The sequence below is a fragment of the Myotis nattereri genome (genome assembly GCF_964212035.1).
Source record: "Myotis nattereri genome assembly, chromosome: 10".
In the NCBI taxonomy this organism is placed as follows: Eukaryota; Metazoa; Chordata; class Mammalia; order Chiroptera; family Vespertilionidae; genus Myotis; species Myotis nattereri.
In genome coordinates, this window is record NC_138085.1 from 64,794,079 (window position 1) to 64,814,337 (window position 20,259).

Genomic DNA, 20,259 nt, shown 5'->3' on the forward strand with positions numbered 1-20,259 from the left:
GGGGGACCAGGCGGGCAAGTCCAACTCAAGAGGAAGGACTTCCACTGTGCTCAGGCCTCACCAAGCTTTTTATAGTGAGGGGTAAACAAGGCAGTGGTTACCAAAGTTACACTTTTCTTGTGAGTTTCACTTGTTTACATCATGGTTATACTTCCTGCACTTCCTCAGCCCCTTAGCTTCCCAGATAAGATCTAGGGAGTGTTATAAGGTCAAGCCTAATTAAGCTAAGAGGATTGTGCCCTCTAAGCTAGGACTTGTTTGTGACTTTGCCAGTAGGTCAGTCCGAGGCTTAACCCTATATTAGTTTCCCACATTTCCCCCTTTTTTTATTATTAAGCTACTATAACTTACACATCAAGAACAAAACTCTGGCTATTAAAACAGATAATGAAAGTAAAGTTAATAAAAAAGGCATAAGTGAATGATGATTTTATTGGCAATATTATAATATAGAGGTAGTGTATGAAGTTATTTCATATGACAGATTTGGTTTCCTTACAACTAAATCTTCAATTACTACATTAAACTTGAATGCAGAAAATCTACATGTGGAGCTTTAGTCTCAGGCCTGGAGCGGCTGTGAAATGAAAGGTACCACACCATTCTAGTCCTTGGATATCAGTATATTGTCCTTCACCTTCCACCCTGTAATAGTAAAAAATAAGTTTGTTCATTAATCAAGACTAAGAATTTACAGTCCAGATTTAAGACTATCTAGACCAGCGGTTCTCAACCTGTGGGTCGCGACCCTTTTTGGCGGTGGAACGACCCTTTCATAGGGGTTGCCTAAGACCATCCTGCATATCAGATATTTATATTACAATTCATAACAGTAGCAACATTACAGTTATGAAGTAGCAACGAAAATAATTTTATGGTTTGGTCACAACATGAGGAACTGTATTTAAAGGGCCAGAAGGTTGAGAACCACTGACCTAGACTATAACATATTATAATACTATGTCTGAAGAATTATAGCTTTCCATTTTGAGACTTTGATTTAAAACCCAGCATCCTGTTTTCATATCCTACAAAAAAAAAACAACAAAACACCTATTAACCCTTTTCGGTCCAACGTGGAGGCTGACTCGACAGACCAGATGCTAGTAGCAGGTCCAACATCGAGGCTGACTCGACAGACCAGATCTAGCAGCAGGTCCAACATCGAGGCTGACTTAACAGACCAGGTGCTAGTAGCAGGTCCAATGTCAAGGCTGAGGCCGACACCGCAAACCAGTTCAACATTCAATCCCGTCAATTAATTCAGACCAGACTGTTTGAATTCCAAAAATAAAATTGGACCACAAAGTGTTAATATTATTATTTCGAATAAATAGTCATTATACAAATTTTGGTGTACAAGGTTCTAGGACAGTGATGGTGAACCTTTTGAGCTCGGTGTGTCAGCATTTTGAAAAACCCTAACTTAACTCTGGCGCCGTGTCACATATAGAAATTTTTTGATATTTGCAACCATAGTAAAACAAAGATTTATATTTTTGATATTTATTTTATACATTTAAATGCCATTTAACAAAGAAAAATCAACCAAAAAAATGTTGTCATAGGCGTGTCATAGGTTCGCCATCACTGTTCTAGGATATGCTAAGTTTACATAAAAACCCAAACAATCAGTTAAAAAATGAAAAGTTTATATTAGGTCATTTATTTATTCAACAAACATTTACTGACTGTCAACTATGTTTGGAGTGCTGTGTTCTGTGCTGGTGTTTCCTTGGACTCTTTGGAGTGATAAAAATGCACTTCACTTACACAAACAGACCTTTATCCCATGGTTAGGTTTTTCTCACTTTATTTATTTTTTTAATATGTTTTCATTGATTTTAGAGAGAAGAAGGGAGAGGGATATGAGAAACACTAATGAGAAAGAAACATTGATCGACGGCTCAAGCCCACAACCAGGGCATGTGCCATGACTGGGAATTGAACCTCTGGTTCATAGGTCAGTGCTCAACCACTAAGCCACACTGGCTGGGCTGAATGATTTTCTTTTGAAGGCTCATGATGGTCTTAGCATCTCATAAGATTTTTTTCTCCTAAAAAAATAACCTGGCATTTCTTACTAAATGTTATAAATATATTCTAACAAAATATATTACAAAAGAATATTTAACATTAACTAAATAAAATACTTAAGCAAACATGCCTGAAAAGAATCTTTTAGAACTATAGTGTCATTTTAAGCTTACCTATTTTCATTGAAATTTCCAGTGTACTTTGCCCCAGATGGGAATATATAAGTCCCCAGTCCATGAAACATATTGTCCTTAAAGTATCCTTCATAGACTGCTCCTGAAAAATGTTCAAGTCTTCCAAAACCGTTCATCTGTTTGTAACAAAGGAAATAACTCAGTAGCTAACCTTCAGTTTCCCTAGAATACTTTGAAGATGTACACATATATCTATCATCCACTTACTATTTAATCTATCATTATATTACCCTTTATTTCTGTGAGGCCTCTCCTCCCCCCACCTCACCACCAAGTCAAATGTTCCTGATCTGGGGCATTTGAACATCATGGTTGGAACACCATGATGATGACAATAGGGGTCCTTGAAATACCTTGAGTTATCGAAAATCTTAAAGGGCAACTGGTTTAGTTACCTAGGAAACAGTACAAAAGTTGTGAAGAACAAAAATTATATTCAAGCAGACTTGGGTACACATTCTTGTTTCATCACTTATTAGGTATAAGAAATCTGAACTTGATTTGCCTCATTTATAAAGTAGGAGTGCTAATGATTGCTTTGAGGATTAAATGAGAAAATTTTGTAATGAGTTTAGTTTTACTCAATGAATAGAAGATGAGAAAGATGATAACTAGCTCTCTGCATAAGTTTAATATTACTCATATATTCATATATATTAAATACTAGAAGCCTGGTACATGAATTCATGCACCGGTGGGGGCCCTCGGCCTGGCCTGTTGGGGATTGGGCCAAAACTCGCAGTCCAACATCCCCTGAGTGGTCCCAGATTGCAAGAGGGCACAGGCCAGGCCAATGGACCCCACCGGTGCACGAATCTGTATACCGGGCCTCTAGTATGCATATAAGATCTTTGGTTAATCTCTTCTCACCCTCCTCCCTACCCCCTTCCCTCTGAGATTCATCAGTCTGTTCCATGTTTCCATGCCAGTGCATTGAGCGTCTGCCCCTTGGTGGTCAGTGCACATCATAGCTACTGGTCAAATGGTCAAACGGTCGGACACTTAGCATATTAGCCTTTTATATATATAGATAACTATTTGGTTTTTTGTTGTATAGTCTACTCGTGTTTTTGATTAATGGAGAAATACCTGGAGTCACTTACTAGGTTTACTTATCCACTGTCAGTATTCAAACCAACAATACCTTGTCATCTTTCCAGTTTCCTGTGTAGATAATCCCATTAGGAGTGGTATGAACACCTATTCCATTTCTCTCGACAATTCCAAAAGGTGTTCTTGTACAATCACCATCTAAACAAGAGAGAAATACTGAATATTTTAAATTGGAACCCTGTTTGACTAGGTAATAAAGTATTTATAGCCCCAGCCAATTTGGCTCAGTGGATAGAGCATCAGCCTGTGGACTGAAGGGTTCTGGGTTCAATTCCAGTCAAGGGCATGTACCTCGGTTGCAGGCTCCAGAGAAAGTGCAGGAGGCAACCAATCAATGTTTCTCTCACACTGATATTTCTGTCTTTCCCCCTCTCTTCTACTCTCTCTAAAAACCAGTGGAAAATACCTTCTGGTGTGGATTAAAAAAAAAAAGTTCAAAAACAAACAGATAAACAATAATTTTTTTTAAGTATTTATATTTAGGCCTAATCACAACTGTACGTATGGGTCTCTTTGGCTCCCTAGCACTGAAACAAATGAGACCAGAGATAAGGAGCTTACAAGGACTTATAGTCATTAAGACCCAATGACCAGGAAGACAGACAGATCCCATAGGTTACCAAGGCATACTGCCTAGACTTAACATTAGAATTCAGATTTAAAATCTTTTCATCTACGTTACTTTATTAAATTAACATTCCAATAGTAGTTTTATAAAATGTGAGTCTCATTTTTTCACTCTTAAGCTATTTCATTTAAGTCTGTATAGAAAAAGTAATAGAAATGTATGCTTACCATACTTGTCTCCATTTGGAAATATAAAGTTTATCTTATATACTTCTTCAGCTGTTTTAAAAGATTTAGGAAAAGTCACATAAACTTAAATATTTTTTTATGTCATAATACCTACAACAAATGCACTTTAAGAGCTAACCAAATAGATTCACTTCATATGATCACAAGCATGTCATGATTACTTGACATTCCATTATCCAGTGTAGGGTCCTGGGGAAATAATTTTGTCTAGATGATCTATTTTTACTTATTTGTTCGTTATAACAGCTTTATTAAAATATAATTTACAAAACACAAAATAAGCCAGTCAGAGAAAGATAAATACCACATGATCTCACTCATTTGTGGATTATAGAGAACAACATAGACTGATGAAAAGGGACAGACCCAAAGACTGAGAACAGTGATCAGGCTATCAATCCCCAGAAGGAAAGTAGGGGAGGGCGGGGGTAAGGGGAAGAGATCAACCGAAGGACTTGTATACATGTATATAAGCCAAACCAATGGACATGGACAACAGGGGGATGGGAGCATGAGTGTGCGGGGCGGGGGGGGGGGGGGGGGAGTTTGGGGGTTAATGGGGGGGATGAGGACACATTTGTAATACCTTAACTAATAACAAAAAAAAATAAAAAAAACACAAAATATACCCTTTTACACAATTCAATAGTTAGAATATTCAGAGTTGTGTAGCTATTACAACCTAACTTTAGAATATTTTAATCACCCCAAAAAGAATCATTTGCCCATTTTCCATTCCCTTAATTCCCCACTCCCATGCAACCCCACCCCCACCCCCAACCCCTGGCAACCAATAATCTACTTTCTGTATGGATTTTTGTATTGTGGACATTTCATATATATATATATATATATATATATATATATATATATATATATGAAATCATACAATATGTAGTCCTTAGCATAATGTTTTCAAGGTTCAACCATGATACAGCATGCATTAGGACTTCATCTCTTTTTATTGCTGAATAATAGTTCATGTACAGAAAGAACAGATTCTGTTTATCATTCATCAGTTAATGGACAGCTGGGCTGTTTCCAGTTTGGGCAGCTATCAATAATGCTTCTATGGAGAGTCATGTAAGTTTTTATAGGGACATACGTTTTTATTTTTCGTGGTTAGCCTATATGACCTATTGATTGTCTCAGAGGTAAGGTAAAGTAAGGAATCTCTGACTTGGCAGAAGGAGGAAAAAGAAAATAAAGATAGTAAACGAGGAGGGGTGAGTGTGGGGGTGAGCAAAAAGAATAAGATTGGAATGGAGACCAGGTAAAAAAGGAAGGAAGAAACCAAGGGCTGGGGTGAACCTATGCCTCAGAGCACTGGGACATTTAGTGCTCTAAAAACATTAAAAACTTAAGAAAGCATATGTTAAAATAAATAAACTTCTAGGACAATAGAGCCTACGAGGATGTTACCCAAAGTAGGGACCATGCAAGTGCCTAGGCTCTACCCTATGTCACTGACTCAGAGTCTCTATGGGTGAGGCAAGAGAACTGATATTTTTAATTTAAAAATTAATTTAGGTGCCAGTTGAGAAAAGCTAGAGGCTCATACCCTCTGAAGAAGCAGAGTTAATAACACAACAGGTAGAAGAGTTTAAAATACTGTAACATCCTTGAGACACGAGCTGGTGGTTATGAAAAACAACAAATTAGCAGTCCAGAAAATAAATAATTAATGAAATAAAACTCCTTTGAAGGGCTGAAGAGCAAAGATGCAATTGAAAAGTAAATTAGTGAACTGGAATACAAGGTTGAAAATTTTCCCCAGAAAGAGGAACAAAGAAAAACGACAAAACCTTTCTTACCTCCCCTCACCGCCCCCCCATTCCTCTAGGAGCCCCCACAACACTCTGGGCCTAGCCCGCCCATAGCACGCAGGGCCCTATTAAAGCAACGCTTTTGTGCCAGAATCCCCATCACTGCAGCAGGTCGTTTAGGTCAGGGATCACGGATTAGTCACATTTCTGTTCTCGCCCTCGTGCCCAGCTCAGTTATTAGCACTTATAGCAGTAACTGCAGTGAATGAATGGCACTTGGAAAGCAATGGTTAAATACAAAGCATTTAACTTGATCATACGAAAAACCGACCTGTTTTCAATTGCTCTTAAATGGTTCCACATTCGAAACCTTGGAATGTTAGAGCTAAGAGAAGGACCTAAGAGGCGGAGGTCATCCGGCAGCGCAGAGGAAACTGAAACCCAAAGAGGTCGGCACCACAGCAAGCCCACCGCCGAATCAGAGCTGGAACCCCTGTCCCCTGGCTCTCAGGCCAGGTGCCCTCCGCGCCCCGCCCCCGCCCCCGCCCCAGGGTGGACGCTCAGGAAAGGTGTCACACCGGTAGCGGGGTTACCAAGGGCTGAGCTCTGGACCAAGGCGAGTTCTAATTTAAGGCGCCCTTCCCCGCTCGGGGCGTCGGGACGGGGGGCCACTCACTTGGCAGAGAGGTGCTGGAGACATTTTCTGGACTCAGCGATTCCCGCTGAGTCGCCAGCTCCGTGGCGCAGAGGGGAACCTAGCGCAGAGGGCGACTCGGTTGCCGGGGCGACCAAGCACCTCTCACCCGGAAGCGAAAGTGCGAGGGGCCAAGTCTGAGCCAATCAGAAGACGCCAGGGCTGTGCCGCCGAGACTGGGCCGCGGCGGAGCAGCTCCAGGTGAGACCTGCGAGGGTGGCGGGACCCGGCGGGACTCCTCGGCCCGAGCGCTCTCTCCCGACCGCCGCCCGGGTAGCGGCGCTGCGAGCCGGCGGCGGCGCCCCCTCCGCGGCCAAGGGGTGTGTCCGTGTGCGCGGTCTGCGCGTCGTCCTGGTTGTCAGTGTGCAGACCTTCTCCCGCCTTCCTCTCCCGAAGCGGTCGGTGCCGAGGATCCCGCTGTTTGGCAGGACCCCAGGCCCTGGGGCCGGGCCAGGCGGGGGTCGGCAGCTGAGCCGGCCCCGCCTGCGGGAGCGCTGCGTTCGGGCTCCGAGGGTCAAAGGGATGGATTGGAGGGGCCAGGTTTCATTTCCTGTCGTCTCCATCTCGAACCAAATGGCTGTTTGGGGGGCGTTGCATGCTCGGGGAGAGGTCCCAGGTGTGGGTGTCTGCATGGAGCTGGCTGTGAGGGGTCCGTCGGAGATTTTCCTGGAAGGGGAGAGGTGTTGAGTGCCCAGCTTAGTGGTTCTGTGCCCGGGAACCAAACTTGGACGTGAAACAAAGGATACTCTTGGAACCAAACTTAGGCCCCTGTGTCCACGGTGAAAAAAGATAGCTGAAATCGGCCTCTGCAGCCTGGGATAGAACAGTGGATGGAATCTGTCTGTATGGATTATGCAGCATGATTCCTGTTCCCTGGAAAACGGCTGGAGAGAGTCATATTGGGTACAGCCCGCAAGTCTGAATGTAGAATTTGAGCGCAGATCTCAGATCAAGTTGTAAAGGTCATACTTTCGGGGCTGCTGTGAGACAAGTTGTGGATCACTCTTTAGGCAAGCTTGCGATGGCTTGGTCTGGGTGGCTAGCCACTCTTCTTTATTTATGTATTTATTTATGTTTTATTGATTTATTTGAGAGAGAGAGAAACTGATTTGTTCCACTTATGTATGCATTCATTGGTCGGTTGTTGTATGTTCCCTTGATACCATTGTAACTAGCTGGTTATTAATGATAGAAAGGAGCACGGGAAGGCCAGATATTACAGGCTCGTCATTTGGGCAGCTTCACCAGGAAGCTGCAACTTTACACTCCCCAGGGCTCCAGCAAAGGAAGATAGATGTAGGCCCCGTAAGGTTGGAGGGGGTTAGGGAAGGTGCTGGCTGTCAGTAATGCCTGGGGACAGAAATGGTTGTCCAGAATGGGTGTGGCAATGCATGGGCTCTAGGGCAGGGGTCCTCAAACTTTTTAAACGGGGCCAGTTCACTGTCCCTCAGACCATTGGAGGGCCGGACTATAGTTTAAAAAAAAACTATGAACAAATTCCTATGCACACTGCACATATCTTACTTTGAAGTAAAAAAACAAAACGGGAACAAATACAATATTTGTATTTGCATGTGGCCCGCGGGCCGTAGTTTGAGGACCCCTGCTCTAGGGTTTGGAATGCCTAGTTCCCTAAACAGAGGAGTTCTATTTCTTGCTTCTCTTGGGACTCCCGTGACTCTGGGCTTGTGGGGGTCTTTTGCTCCTGCTCCCCTGCTTTCGCCCACCGAATGACTGCAGTAATTTCCTAACTGGCCTCCTGGTTTCTCCTCCTCACTACCACCATCCAGTCCTTTTATTCTTCACATCGCACTAAAGTAATTGTTTTAACACATAAGTCAGTCCTATCCAGGTTTTTCCTCAATGGAAAAATATCCTCAGGTGAGGATTAACAACGCAAAAATAAATAAATAACAAAAATAAAAGCAGTGTTTCCAGATCTGCTTTAAAAAATAGGCTATATCCATAAGTTTGAAAACAAAGAATTATTATACTTGTCTGGTGTCATGAGGTCTGTGTTCCTTTTTTCTCTTGCAGGTGAAAATGAGTTCTTCAGTAAGAAGAAAAGGCAAGCCAGGCAAAGGAAGTGGGAAAGGGTCTTCTAGAGGAGGAAGAGGAGGCAGGAGTAATGCTAATAAATCTCATGGTGGTGGCGGCAGTGGTGGCAATAGAAAGGCCTCAAGTAGAACTTGGGATGATGGCGATGACTTTTGTATCTTCAGTGAATCAAGGTCCTCAGCCAGGTATTATGCTCTCTGAATGTCCAAAGATGGAAACGGTGTCAATTCCTAATGTATGGGACAATAGTTGCTCAGAGAAGGAGGAAGAAAAGCCAAGTGATTCCGCTCAAGTTAATTGTTCCTCTTATTTTAAAACTTTGCAGTCCCCCTCTTTATAATATAGTCTGAATGTATGATGGCAAATAACAGCTTTTTCTTTTTGGAAGTTCAAAATGGGAAATGAACTTGAACTTCCACATGATGCTGTGAATTGAGTGTAACATCATTATTGTAACCAATGTTATGAGAATATTGGAAATGGGAAAAGTAATGAAAATTATTTTAAGTATTTCTTAGGCTGTATAGTTTGAAGGTTCCAGTATGTGACCTGGTTGGACTCTGTCTTTCTCATTGATGAATGATCTGTTTCCCAACCAGATTGACCAAATCTTCACCGGTGCTTCACCTGATAACTTACGATATCCGGGCTTCTCTCATAGTCAACTTTTAAGTAATGAATAAATTCTGATAACTCTAATGAATATTTAATGAAAGTAAAGATGTATTACTGCATACTGTACAATATGTATGTAAAATTGTAATTGTTTCTCAAACTGCACTATGAGCTTTCTATGGGAATTCTTAGAGATGGAGAGATTTCTTTAAAGCTACATACACACACACACACACACACTCTTCGGAGAATAACTCTCAACTAAATATCATTAGAAGGAATACAGATGAGTGCTAGAGTTTAACTGTATCATACATGCTTTTAACTTAAATGAATTCAGCTACATGCATTCAGGAAAAAAAGGAAAACAGCATTTAAGTGGTTTAAACTAGCCACTAAATGAATCTGAGTCCCATAGTGAGCAAGAAATGGAGAAGAATCTGCTATTCCCTCAGTCAGTCTCAGTTTTCAAGTACTTGTTGGAGTTTAAGCCTCTGATGTACTGAGTATATGGTGTTAGGGTTTAAAAATAGGTTTTTCACACATAGTGCCTAATACAACCAAATACTTCATCTGGTATTCAAATTGTCATTTTGGACATATTGAGAAATAATGTAGCAGTCTCAAACTTGACACCATTTTAAGGACTTTTCCAAAGTAATTTAAACTATGTTTTCACCGTCACTTTTGACTTAAGAGCCCAATTTCTGAGTTCAGTGCATTCTTTTTGAAAACAGATATCACAGGTTCTTGCAGTCTTAGATGTCCATTCAGGCAGCAAATGTTAACAGTGCCTACTATGTACCAGGTACTATTCAGGGACTAGAATTACAGCAATGAGTAAAATATTAAAATATTATCCTTGTCTTATAGAAGGAGATTTGAGGTATAAAAACCATAAACAAATATGTACTGTTTCAGGTGGTATATGCTATGGAGAAAAATGAAGGATAGAAGTGACAGAAAATACCAAAATAGATTGCTGGTATTTTCAGTAGTTGCTGTTTTATGTACAGTGATCAGAGAAAGCTTCTCTAATAATGTGTCATTTGAGCAGGGACAAGAAGGAAATGAAGGCGTGAGCTGTGATACTAGCTGAGGGAAGAGCATTCAAGGCAGAGGGAACAACAATTGCCAAGTCCCTAAGCCAGGAGTATGCGTGGAAGCTTTAAGAAATGGCAGGGAAACCAGTGGCTACAGTGAATGGGTAAAAAGGAGAGTGATAGGCAGTTAGGTCTGAAAGGCTCCACTTTGTAGGACTTTATGGGCCATTATGAGGACTCTGGCTTTTGCTTTGAGTAAGATGGGAAGTCATTGCAGGGTTTAAGGCAAGGGTGTGTGACATTAATCACTCTGATCAGAGTTGCTACTATTCAGTATATGCCTTTATGTGAATTAGAAAATGGTGCCCTTTCTTTGGGCCATTGTAGCCTCAGGGTGCATGATTTGGTGAGTACAGCATGGATTGGATTTTAACTCTTGCTTTTCCCTCCTCCCTCACCCATCTCCCACCCCTGCCAGGAGTCTTTGCACAGTGTACAGTCTGTGCAGTCACACCCAGTAGCCCTGACTCAGTCTGGAGAATAGACTACAGGGGGCGTGGATTAGAACCTGGAAGACGGGCTGGGAGGTACTCTCCAAGTAGAGCTGTGTGCATATCTATATGGACAGTGTTAGGAACCGGTGAAGCTAGATAAAAGGTGTTTACTAGTATCTTTGTAGGTTTAAAATTTTTCAAAACAAAATGTTAGTGGAAATTATGGATTTGAGGTAGCATTTCGTTTCTGAGGTTGCAACTTAGTAGTTAAAAACCACATTCAACTCTACTTTCTCCTTTGCTTCCCCTGTGGTTCCTTTCAAAGTCTCCGTAATATGTTGCATTTAAATACCGAGAACATTTCTTCCACTTCCCTAGATTTGTGAAAATGTATAATGAAACATGCCCACCCCTCTAAAAAAAGAAAAGAAATTTAGTGAATAAAGTTAAACCTTAGAACTTATGATTTAAATATTAAAAAGAGTCCTTTAAAAAATCTAAATTCCAACAATGAAGGTTGGTGAAATACATTCTAGTACATCTATATAAGTAATCACTTAAAATTATGTTGTAGGACAGCCGTGGGCAAACTACGGCCCGCGGGCCTGATTCGGCCCGTTTGAAATGAATAAAACTATTGAAAAAAAAGACCATACCCTTTTATGTAATGATGTTTACTTTGAATTTATATTAGTTCACACAAACACTCCATCCATGCTTTTGTTCCGGCCCTCTGGTCCAGTTTAAGAACCCATTGTGGCCCTCGAGTCAAAAAGTTTGCCCACCCCTGTTGTAGGAGAATTATTTTAATTTAAATTTTTTATTGTTTAAAGTTTTACACGAGTCTCCTTTTTCCCCCATTGACCTCTCCCCAGGGGCTCCCACCCCCCAGCACATGCCTCACCCCCCTACTGTCTGTGTTCATTGTTTATGCTCATATGCATGCATACAAGTCCTTTGGTTGACCTCTTATTCCCTCACCTCCCACCCCCGCCTTCCCTCATAGATTGGTTCTTCCAGTCTGTTCGATGTCTCTATGTCTCTGGTTCTATTTTTGTTCATCAGTTTATGTTGTTCATTATATTCCATAAATGAGTGAGATCATACGATATTTATCTTTCTCTGACTGGCTTATTTCGCTTAGCATAATGCTCTTCATATCCATTCATGCTATTGCAAATGGTAAGGATTCCTTCTTTTTTACCGCAGCATAGTATTCCATTGTGTAAATGTACCAGTTTTTTAATCCACTCATCTGTTAATGGGCACTTAGGCTGTTTCCAAATCTTAGCTATTGTAAATTGTGCTGCTATGAACATGGGGGTGCATATATTCTTTCTGACTGGTGTTTCTTGTAGGAGAATATTTAATTTTAGGGAAATGTCAGCTTAAATTTAATAAGGAAATAAAGCAAATTATAAAAAATTATATATGCTGTACAATTTTTAAAAGATGTATATGAAAAAGATAATGTTAATTAGGGTAACCTCTGTTTTCTTTTTTGTTCTTTACTTTTCTACAGTGAACATGTATTTTTTATAATCAGGAAATAATGATAATTTAGGTAAATATTTCAAAAGTAGGCCAAGTAGCCCAAACCGGTTTGGCTCAGTGGATAGAGCATCGGCCTGTGGACTCAAGGGTCCCAGGTTCGATTCCGGTCAAGGGCATGTACCTGGGTTGCGGGCACATCCCCAGCGGGGAGTGTGCAGGAGGCACCTGATCGATGTTTCTCTCTCATCGATGTTTCTAACACTCTATCCCTCTCCCTTCCTCTCTGTAAAAAATCAATAAAAAATATGAAGAGAAAAAAAAGTAGGCCAAGTATTAACTCATGAGTATTGACAACTAAATGGAACTCTTGATTGCTTTCAGATTGGCTACCTAACATAGAATACAATAAACACTTTGTGTAGCATATTTCTTTCAAAAGTTCTCCAGTGCAGAGGGAGTCATGATAGCATTGCTTTTTCCAGAGTGTACTTGAGTTAGTGAACCAGTTTTAATGATTAAGAATCTGATCAGTGTTTTTTCCAGCAGTTCCAACATAATGAAGTCTAGTAGGGATTGTAGGAAACAGAGGACCTCTTCCTATTCCTTGTCATCTTTTGTAAGATACTTGACAATCTAGTTCATGTTATATATATTTGGGACTCTCAGGGGAGTGTGAAAATTCTGATTTCAGGTAAATGTGTAATTTTGTTATTGTGTCCTTTGCAGACCTAGCAACAGTAGCGTCAGAAAAGGAGACACACGCCCCAAGTGGAAGCCCAAAGCCAAAGTGCCCTTACAGACTCTCCATATGACTTCTGAGAATCAAGAGAAAGTGAAAGCTCTTCTCCGAGACCTGCAAGAACAAGATGCGGATGCTGGATCTGAGTAAATTATTTTATTTGAATAAATTACGATAGTAAGGAAGATGCATTGGCATTTTCACATACAGTGAAGATCCTGTGTGTCCTTAGAATACTGTATCAATACTGATCCTGTTGTGACTAACTAGTTGAAAGTGAACTAAGAGAAATGCAAGAATAAAAGTATTCAGCAACAGTTTTAGAGTGAATCTGTTTTTGCAGTATCTGTGAGCACTAGTACAGATTGCCTTTTCTTTTTTTTCGCCCCCCCCAGGACAATGCTAATATGAATTCAATAATTGCTTTATTGACAACCTTCCAAATAAGACCTTGTCGTGAACAAGTAGAAGTATTGTTCTAGGAACAAATAATGAGTTGATCCAATAAAGTCTTAAGATTTATACTACTCATGTCCATCTGCTTAAGAGAAACAACTTCTACTCTTTGACTATTTTGCTTTTTTATTGCAGTAGTTAATTTTTTCCACTTGTCAGAATTAATGAATGGTCAGTCATGAGCAGCTCAATTTCCATCCTATCTACAAATCTCATATCTGTCTTAGATTTAGGGTAAGTGGTTATGCAGCAAAGCAAAAAATTAGAGGTGGTTTTTATGAATGATAAGAAAAAAGAGAGGATAGCCAAGACATACAGTAAAGAATACAGGCTCTGGGGTTACTGACGTGGTTAAAGTCTCTAGTTGCTCTTACCTGTATAACCTTTGGCAGTTACTAATCCTTTCTAAACTTTAGTTGATCATCTGAAAAATGGAGATTCCAATAGTATCTCGTTGGGTTATTGGGAAGATTTTTTTTTTTAATATATTTTATTGACTTTTTACAGAGAGGAAGGGAGAGAGATAGAGAGCTAGAAACATCGATGAGAGAGAAACATCGATCAGCCGCCTCCTGCACATCTCCCACTGGGGATATGCCCGCGACCCAGGCACATGCCCCTGACTGGAATCGAACCCGGGACCTTTCAGTCCACAGGCCGACGCTCTATCCACTGAGCCAAACCGGTTTCGGCTATTAGGAAGATTTTGAAAGAGGTAGTACATAAACATAGTATCTGGCATTCAGTAAATGCCTGATAAATGTTAATTGCGAAGATATAAATTAATAGGTGAATAAAAGATTAAATCAGTGACTGAATAGTGGTCAGAATCCTGTGTCCTTTGGCTTTCTAAATTAAATGCTTAGACTCTTGCTAAGTTTTTCTTTGAAGTAAGTAGAAATTAATATGTAATATATGAAAACGTTACCTTTTCCAGAAGAAGCATCTCTGGGGAAGAGGAGGAGGATGAGCCTGACTGTGATGACGCGCAGTACTGGTTGGCTGGACAAGAAGCTTCCCTTGTTCCCGACGCTGATCCTTCAGATTATGCTGGCTCAGGCCCAGTGGAGCCTTATAATCCAGAACTTATAGTCTCAACAGTTGCAGTACAAAAACTTTCCAGGTGATTGTTTTCAACGTTCATACCAGTTGGAAGAGAATTAAGGGAAACAGAAGGCATATCGTAAACCCAACTACCCTCCCCTGCTTTGACTGTTATCCTATCGTATGCATCCCAGAAGTTGGTGATATGTCGAATATTCTCTTTTAGGTTAGAGCAGCGGTTCTCAACCTGTGGGTCACGACCCCTTTGGGGGTCGAACAACCCTTTCACAGGGGTCGCCTAACACCATCAGAAAACACATATATAATTTCATATTGTTTTTGTGATTAATCACTGTGCTTTAATTATGTTCAATTTGTAACAATGAAAATACATCCTGCATATCAGATATTTACATTACGATTAATAACAGTAGCAAAATTACAGTTATGATGTAGTAACGAAAATAATTTTATGGTTGGGGGTCACCACAACATGAGGAACTGTGTTAAAGGGTCGCAGCATTAGGAAGGTTGAGAACCACTGGGTTAGAGAGATTAAGGAGGAATTAGTATTATCAGGGACTCTTTTTCAAAATACAAACCCTGCATAGATATAGTTATAATTTCACATAAATGTATTTAAATGATTTCTTATTGCTCCTTTTTTGTCATGTTTCACACTTGGCAGGTATGGTTTCAACACTGAACGCTGTCAGGCAGCCCTGAGGGTTTGTGACGGAGATGTGGGGGCATCACTAGAATATCTGCTCATCCAGTGTTTTTCCGAGACATTTGGAGAGAGGATGAAAATCTCTGAGGCAGTTGCACATATGAGCGAGGATGAGTGTGTGGAACCCCGACAGGAAGAGGCATTTGCTCTCAAGTCAATCTGTGGAGAAAAATTCGTGGAAAGAATTCAGAACAGAGTTTGGACCATTGGATTAGAACTGGAGTATTTGACAAGTAAATTCCGCAAATCCAAGCAAAAGGAAAGTACCAAAAATATACAGGAGACTTCACTTGATATCTGTAAATTTTACCTCAAAGGAAACTGTAAATTTGGATCAAAATGCAAATTCAAACATGAAGTGCCCCCAAATCAAATTGTTGGAAGAGTAGAAAGAAGTGTAGATGATTCTCACCTTAATGCTCATGAAGATGAATCTTTTTTATATGAACTTGAAATTCGATTTTCTAAAGACCACAAATACCCCTATGAAGCTCCCCTGGTGGCATTTTATTCCACCAATGAGAGTCTACCTCTGGCTTGTCGTTTACATATTTCTGAGTTCCTTTATGGCAAGGCCTTGACTTTTGCAGAAACTGCAGAACCTGTTGTATATTCTTTGATTACCCTTTTAGGGGAAGAATCAGAAATAGTCAATCTACTAACAAATACCCATCACAAGTACAGTGATCCTCCAGTGAACTTTCTGCCAGTATCCTCTGGGATCAGAATAACTAATCCTTTCTGTCGTAAACCAGTGATTCCACATAATTCTTTTGTTTCAAGTCGAATTCCAGAAGGTATGTAAGGCATTGACCACATGGAGTGCATTTTGGGGTACAGGGGGCAGGGGCATTCAGAATGATGGACTAAAGAAGTCAGAGGTTCTGAGGGATAGTCTAGGATCTCCCAGGGATCTCAGGCAAGTCATTCTCCTCAGCCAAGGGCAAAAAGGAATGAGAATCCCCTGAACGAGGGCCTGACTGTAATTGGAAGGCCCAATTTTGTCACTGTGATTAGGCTCCCTGAATTGAAAGTTTGAAGTGATTTGTAAGTTTACTCTAGCAGTTGAGGGTGGGAAGAAACTTATAGCATCTTCCCAACAAACCTGTTTTATTTAATTCATTTGGTTTTACTTTTTTATTTCTGATACTTTATGTGGCATTACTTTCAATTGAGTTTTTAGAGATAGCTCTCTTTATATACTACTAGTCGTATTCTCTTGCTCTTAGTACACTAGACTGCCAAAATTCACTGGAGTAGGGCTGTCTTCATGAATCCCTAAATCCTCAAAGAAAGAAATGTTTGCACAGGCTTCTGGCTTTGTCCAGATTCAGGTTTGTTATACAATTCTTATACTACAAGTAAATCCCTTCAGTTCATCAAAGAGTTCTCTCTTATTTGTTGCTATCTTTCTTTCAGAGGAATACATTTCCATTGTTCACAAGAGTTCCTAGGTAAACGTCAATAAGTAGAGAATGCGGCACTGAGTTATGGGTGCCGAACAGTTGTCCAGTTTCCTCACTCGCCACTTGACTCACTCCCAAATGTCGGCTTCTAGCACCAGGATTCAAATGCATTTCTCAAGAAATGACAAATTGTGGGTTGTGGACTTTTTAGAAATTATGGCTTTATTGAGATGTAATTTGCATACCATAAAATTCACTCTTTTGAAGCTTACAATCAAATGATTTTTAATATGTTCACAGAGTTGTGCAACCATAAACAGTCTAATTCCAGGACATTTTCCTCACCCCGAAAAAGAAACCCCATACCTATTATTAGTCACTCCTCTTTTCCCCCAACCCCTGACGACCAAGAACCTATATTCTTTCTCTATGGATTTGCCTGTTCTGGGCGCTTCATAGAAATGAAATCATACAATACATGCCTTTTTGTGTCTGGCTTCTTTCACTTAACATGTTTTCAAGGTTCATTCATGTTGTAGCATTTGTCAGTACTTCATTCCTTTTCATTGCTGAATAATAGGCCATTATGTGAACATACCTCATTTTTTTAATTGATTCATCATTTGATAGGTTGTTTGTATCACAGAATTTTAGGTGCATTTGCCAGTAGTTTAAACTTTCAGTTAATTCCTTGAATGTAAAAAGTCTACTGGGTTAACATTTAGCCATGCCATGATTTTCTCTTGTTTTTAACTTAATTTTGTTTTTAACAGTAGCCACTTATACTTGAGTAAAGTTTGTTTAAAGGTGCATTTTAAGTTCTTTAGCAGTAGAAGTAGTAGTATTGAAATGAGTGAACCTGCTTTATTTATGCTTTAACTTTTTCTCTTATTTTATGATTTTATTGTTGTTACTTTGTTAGACGATGATTTTCCCCCTTTGATAAAGAAAGGGCTCCATATCGAAAATGTTTCCTTTTGTCCCCTTCAAGTTGAAAAAGAATCATTACCTGAGGAGGAGACAGATGAGGATGAAGGTCCTGCACCAGTGGTAGTGGAGAATGAAAGCTATGTGAACCTTAAGAAAAAGATTTCCAAAAGATATGACTGGCAGGCAAAATCAGTACATGCTGAGAATGCTAAAATCTGCAAGCAGTTCCAAATAAAACAGGTAGGGTATTCTGAGAGAATGGCTAGCATTGTCTCCCTTATGTATGGATGAAGGGATTGAGGAATTGGGAAGCTTTGGCTATCCTCCCTAGTATACTTCTGGTTCTCTTTTACTGAGTGGTCAATTTATGCATGCCACAGCAAATTTGGGCACATAATCTAGATAGTTTTGGAAAGTCCAATGGCTGGTGAAAATGAAATACACACCTGTATACCAAGTATTCTCAGAATCACGTGGCTTTGGTACTATGACAGACAATCTGATGAGTGGAAGGAAAATTAATACTGTACTGTGATTTACATTAGAGGAATCACTGTAGAAAAGGAAACAGGTAAGGGGGAATCTTTACCCATTTCAAAGGCTCACAGGATAAATAACTTCCCCTAAGTCACACAAATAGCTAGTAAGTGGTAACATAGAGGTTCAAGCTAATTCTGTTTCCAAAGCCTGCGTTGTTTTTACCCCATTCACGTGAAGATTATTTTAAAAGAACCTGCCAGTGAACTGTGAAGGCAGAATTGGATGTGGGACAAAGGGGAGTGGCTTAACCAATTTGGGGATTGGATTAGAGATGCTGTGTAAGGGCCCTTCCAGTCCTAAAGTTCTGTGATTCTGATTTTGACACAGTATAAAACTATCCCATATATAGTACAACCAGAGGCCTGGTGCACAAAACTCATGTACTGGGGAGGGGGGGGCCTGCGGGGGGAGAGAGTTGGCCCTCAGCCCGGTCTGTGCCCTCTCGCAGTCTGGGAGCCCTCTGGGGATGTCCAACTGACAGTTTAGGCCCACTCTCTGCTCTCTGCAGGGAGTGGGCCTAAGCTGGCAGTCAGACATCCTTAGTGTTGCCATGGAGGCAGGAGAGGCTCCCACCACCACCGCTGCACTCGCAGCGTCTGGCTGAGTGGCGCTCCCCCTGTGGGAGTGCACTGACCACCAGGGGGCAGCTCCTGCATTGAGCGTCTGCCCCCTGGTGGTCAGTGTGTGTCATAGCAATTGGTAATCCCACTGTTCGGTCAATTTGCATATTAGCCTTTTATTATATAGGATACCCATAGAATGTCAAAATGAATAGAAAATCACACCATAAGGATAGAAACAAAAAAGTAGCATGTTCAATTGGTCAGTGTGCTTAGAAGTGATAAATTTATGTGATAAAATTATATGCAGAAAATGATATGTTGGTATAAATTTCTTACATTATTCAAAAACACATCCACTGTTAATGTGTAACACCATATAGCATTGACCATTAGATGTCAGGCTGAGTTGCGTAGATGTGATAATTGGCCAAAAAGAACCCTTTAGTCAGTACTCTTACTATTATTGATTTTGGTAGAAACCTGATAATTGTGTAGAACTGTGCTGTCCAATATGGTAGCTTTTAGTCATGTGGCTATTTAAATTTAAATTCAGTAAAATAAAATTAAAAGTCAGTTCCTCAGTAGCACTGGCCACAGTAAAGTGTTCAGTAGCCACATGTAGCCCAGGGTTACTATCCCAGACAGTGTAAATATAGAACATTTCCATCACACCAAAAAGTTCTATTAGACAGTGCTGGTGTAAAAACTCCTGTAGGAAGAACTGAATAAGTACTCAGCAAGAGGGGTTTATTTCTCTTCTAAGGTCTTTCCGTTTATTCCGATGAGGAAACCACAGATTCCACAGCTTATTCTGGCTGATTCTCTGAGCAGCCTTCTGACTAAAGTCATCAGTATCCACCCCCAACAAATTTGCAATTTCTTTCTCTGAATAAATTGTTAAAGAGCAGAAAGGGTGGGTCTGTGGTTTTTCACATTCAGAGCTTTATGAGAGGTGGTTCAAAGTAACCCAACTGATACTTATCTTTTATGTTCTTAGACCGCCAGACAGTTCCAGTCAATTCTGCAAGAAAGACAGTCACTGCCTGCTTGGGAAGAAAGAGAAACCATTCTTAAATTGTTGAGCAAGCACCAAGTACTTGTTATCAGTGGTATGACTGGGTAAGAATACAATTTACTTATAATGCAGCTTTCATCTGTAAATATGGTATTACCCTGTTTACTGTAGCCAGTTCTGTTTTTGAAAAGCCAGTAGTTGGTGTTATTTGCTCTTATTCCTATCAAATATTAAATAATATTTCACAGGAATTAATACTACAGCATCTGTAGCCAGCAGAGCCAAATTACACAAAACAAACATAAAACTCGGAAATACATCTAGGAATTTATGGACATCGTACACCTCTGCTGTGATGTAATTTTAAGGCAAAAGGTTTAGCTGAATGCTTTTAACAAAACCCATTTTATTTTATTTTATTTTATTTATTTTATTTTATTTTATTTTATTTTATTTTATTTTTATTGATTTTTTTACAGAGAGGAAGGTAGAGGGATAGAGAGTTAGAAACA

General features: G+C 40.2%; 2 protein-coding genes across 2 annotated transcripts in view; one reads left to right on the plus strand and one right to left on the minus strand.

The window, feature by feature from the left end:
* Nucleotides 1–413: 413 nt before the first annotated feature.
* MORN2 (MORN repeat containing 2) lies at nt 414–4,184 on the minus strand. The gene is made up of 4 exons (XM_081100871.1): nt 4,140–4,184; nt 3,376–3,482; nt 2,211–2,347; nt 414–645 (listed from the first exon to the last, which is right to left on the minus strand). The coding sequence occupies exons 3-4, from the start codon at nt 2,345–2,347 to the stop codon at nt 543–545; spliced, it is 240 nt and encodes a 79-aa protein (XP_080956997.1). The 5' UTR covers nt 3,376–3,482; nt 4,140–4,184; the 3' UTR covers nt 414–542.
* A 2,591-nt stretch (nt 4,185–6,775) lies between these two features.
* The window catches only part of DHX57 (DExH-box helicase 57), a 48,189-nt gene continuing 34,705 nt past the window's right edge, over nt 6,776–20,259 (plus strand). Inside the window, exons 1-7 of the mRNA XM_081101260.1 lie at nt 6,776–6,821; nt 8,658–8,863; nt 13,051–13,209; nt 14,457–14,642; nt 15,252–16,090; nt 17,691–17,869; nt 19,730–19,851. Coding sequence (XP_080957386.1) covers nt 8,664–8,863; nt 13,051–13,209; nt 14,457–14,642; nt 15,252–16,090; nt 17,691–17,869; nt 19,730–19,851 — 1,685 coding nt within the window. The 5' untranslated portion in view covers nt 6,776–6,821; nt 8,658–8,663. The remainder of the gene's footprint in view (nt 6,822–8,657; nt 8,864–13,050; nt 13,210–14,456; nt 14,643–15,251; nt 16,091–17,690; nt 17,870–19,729; nt 19,852–20,259) is intronic.

Bases quoted from the DNA above. Each gene is read 5' to 3' on its own strand.
- MORN2 (XM_081100871.1), bottom strand. From the start codon at position 2,347: ATGAACGGTTTTGGAAGACTTGAACATTTTTCAGGAGCAGTCTATGAA. The intron at 646-2,210 runs GTAAGCTTAAAA...TTACTATTACAG, and splicing joins GGAAATTTCAATGAAAATAG to GGTGGAAGGTGAAGGACAAT.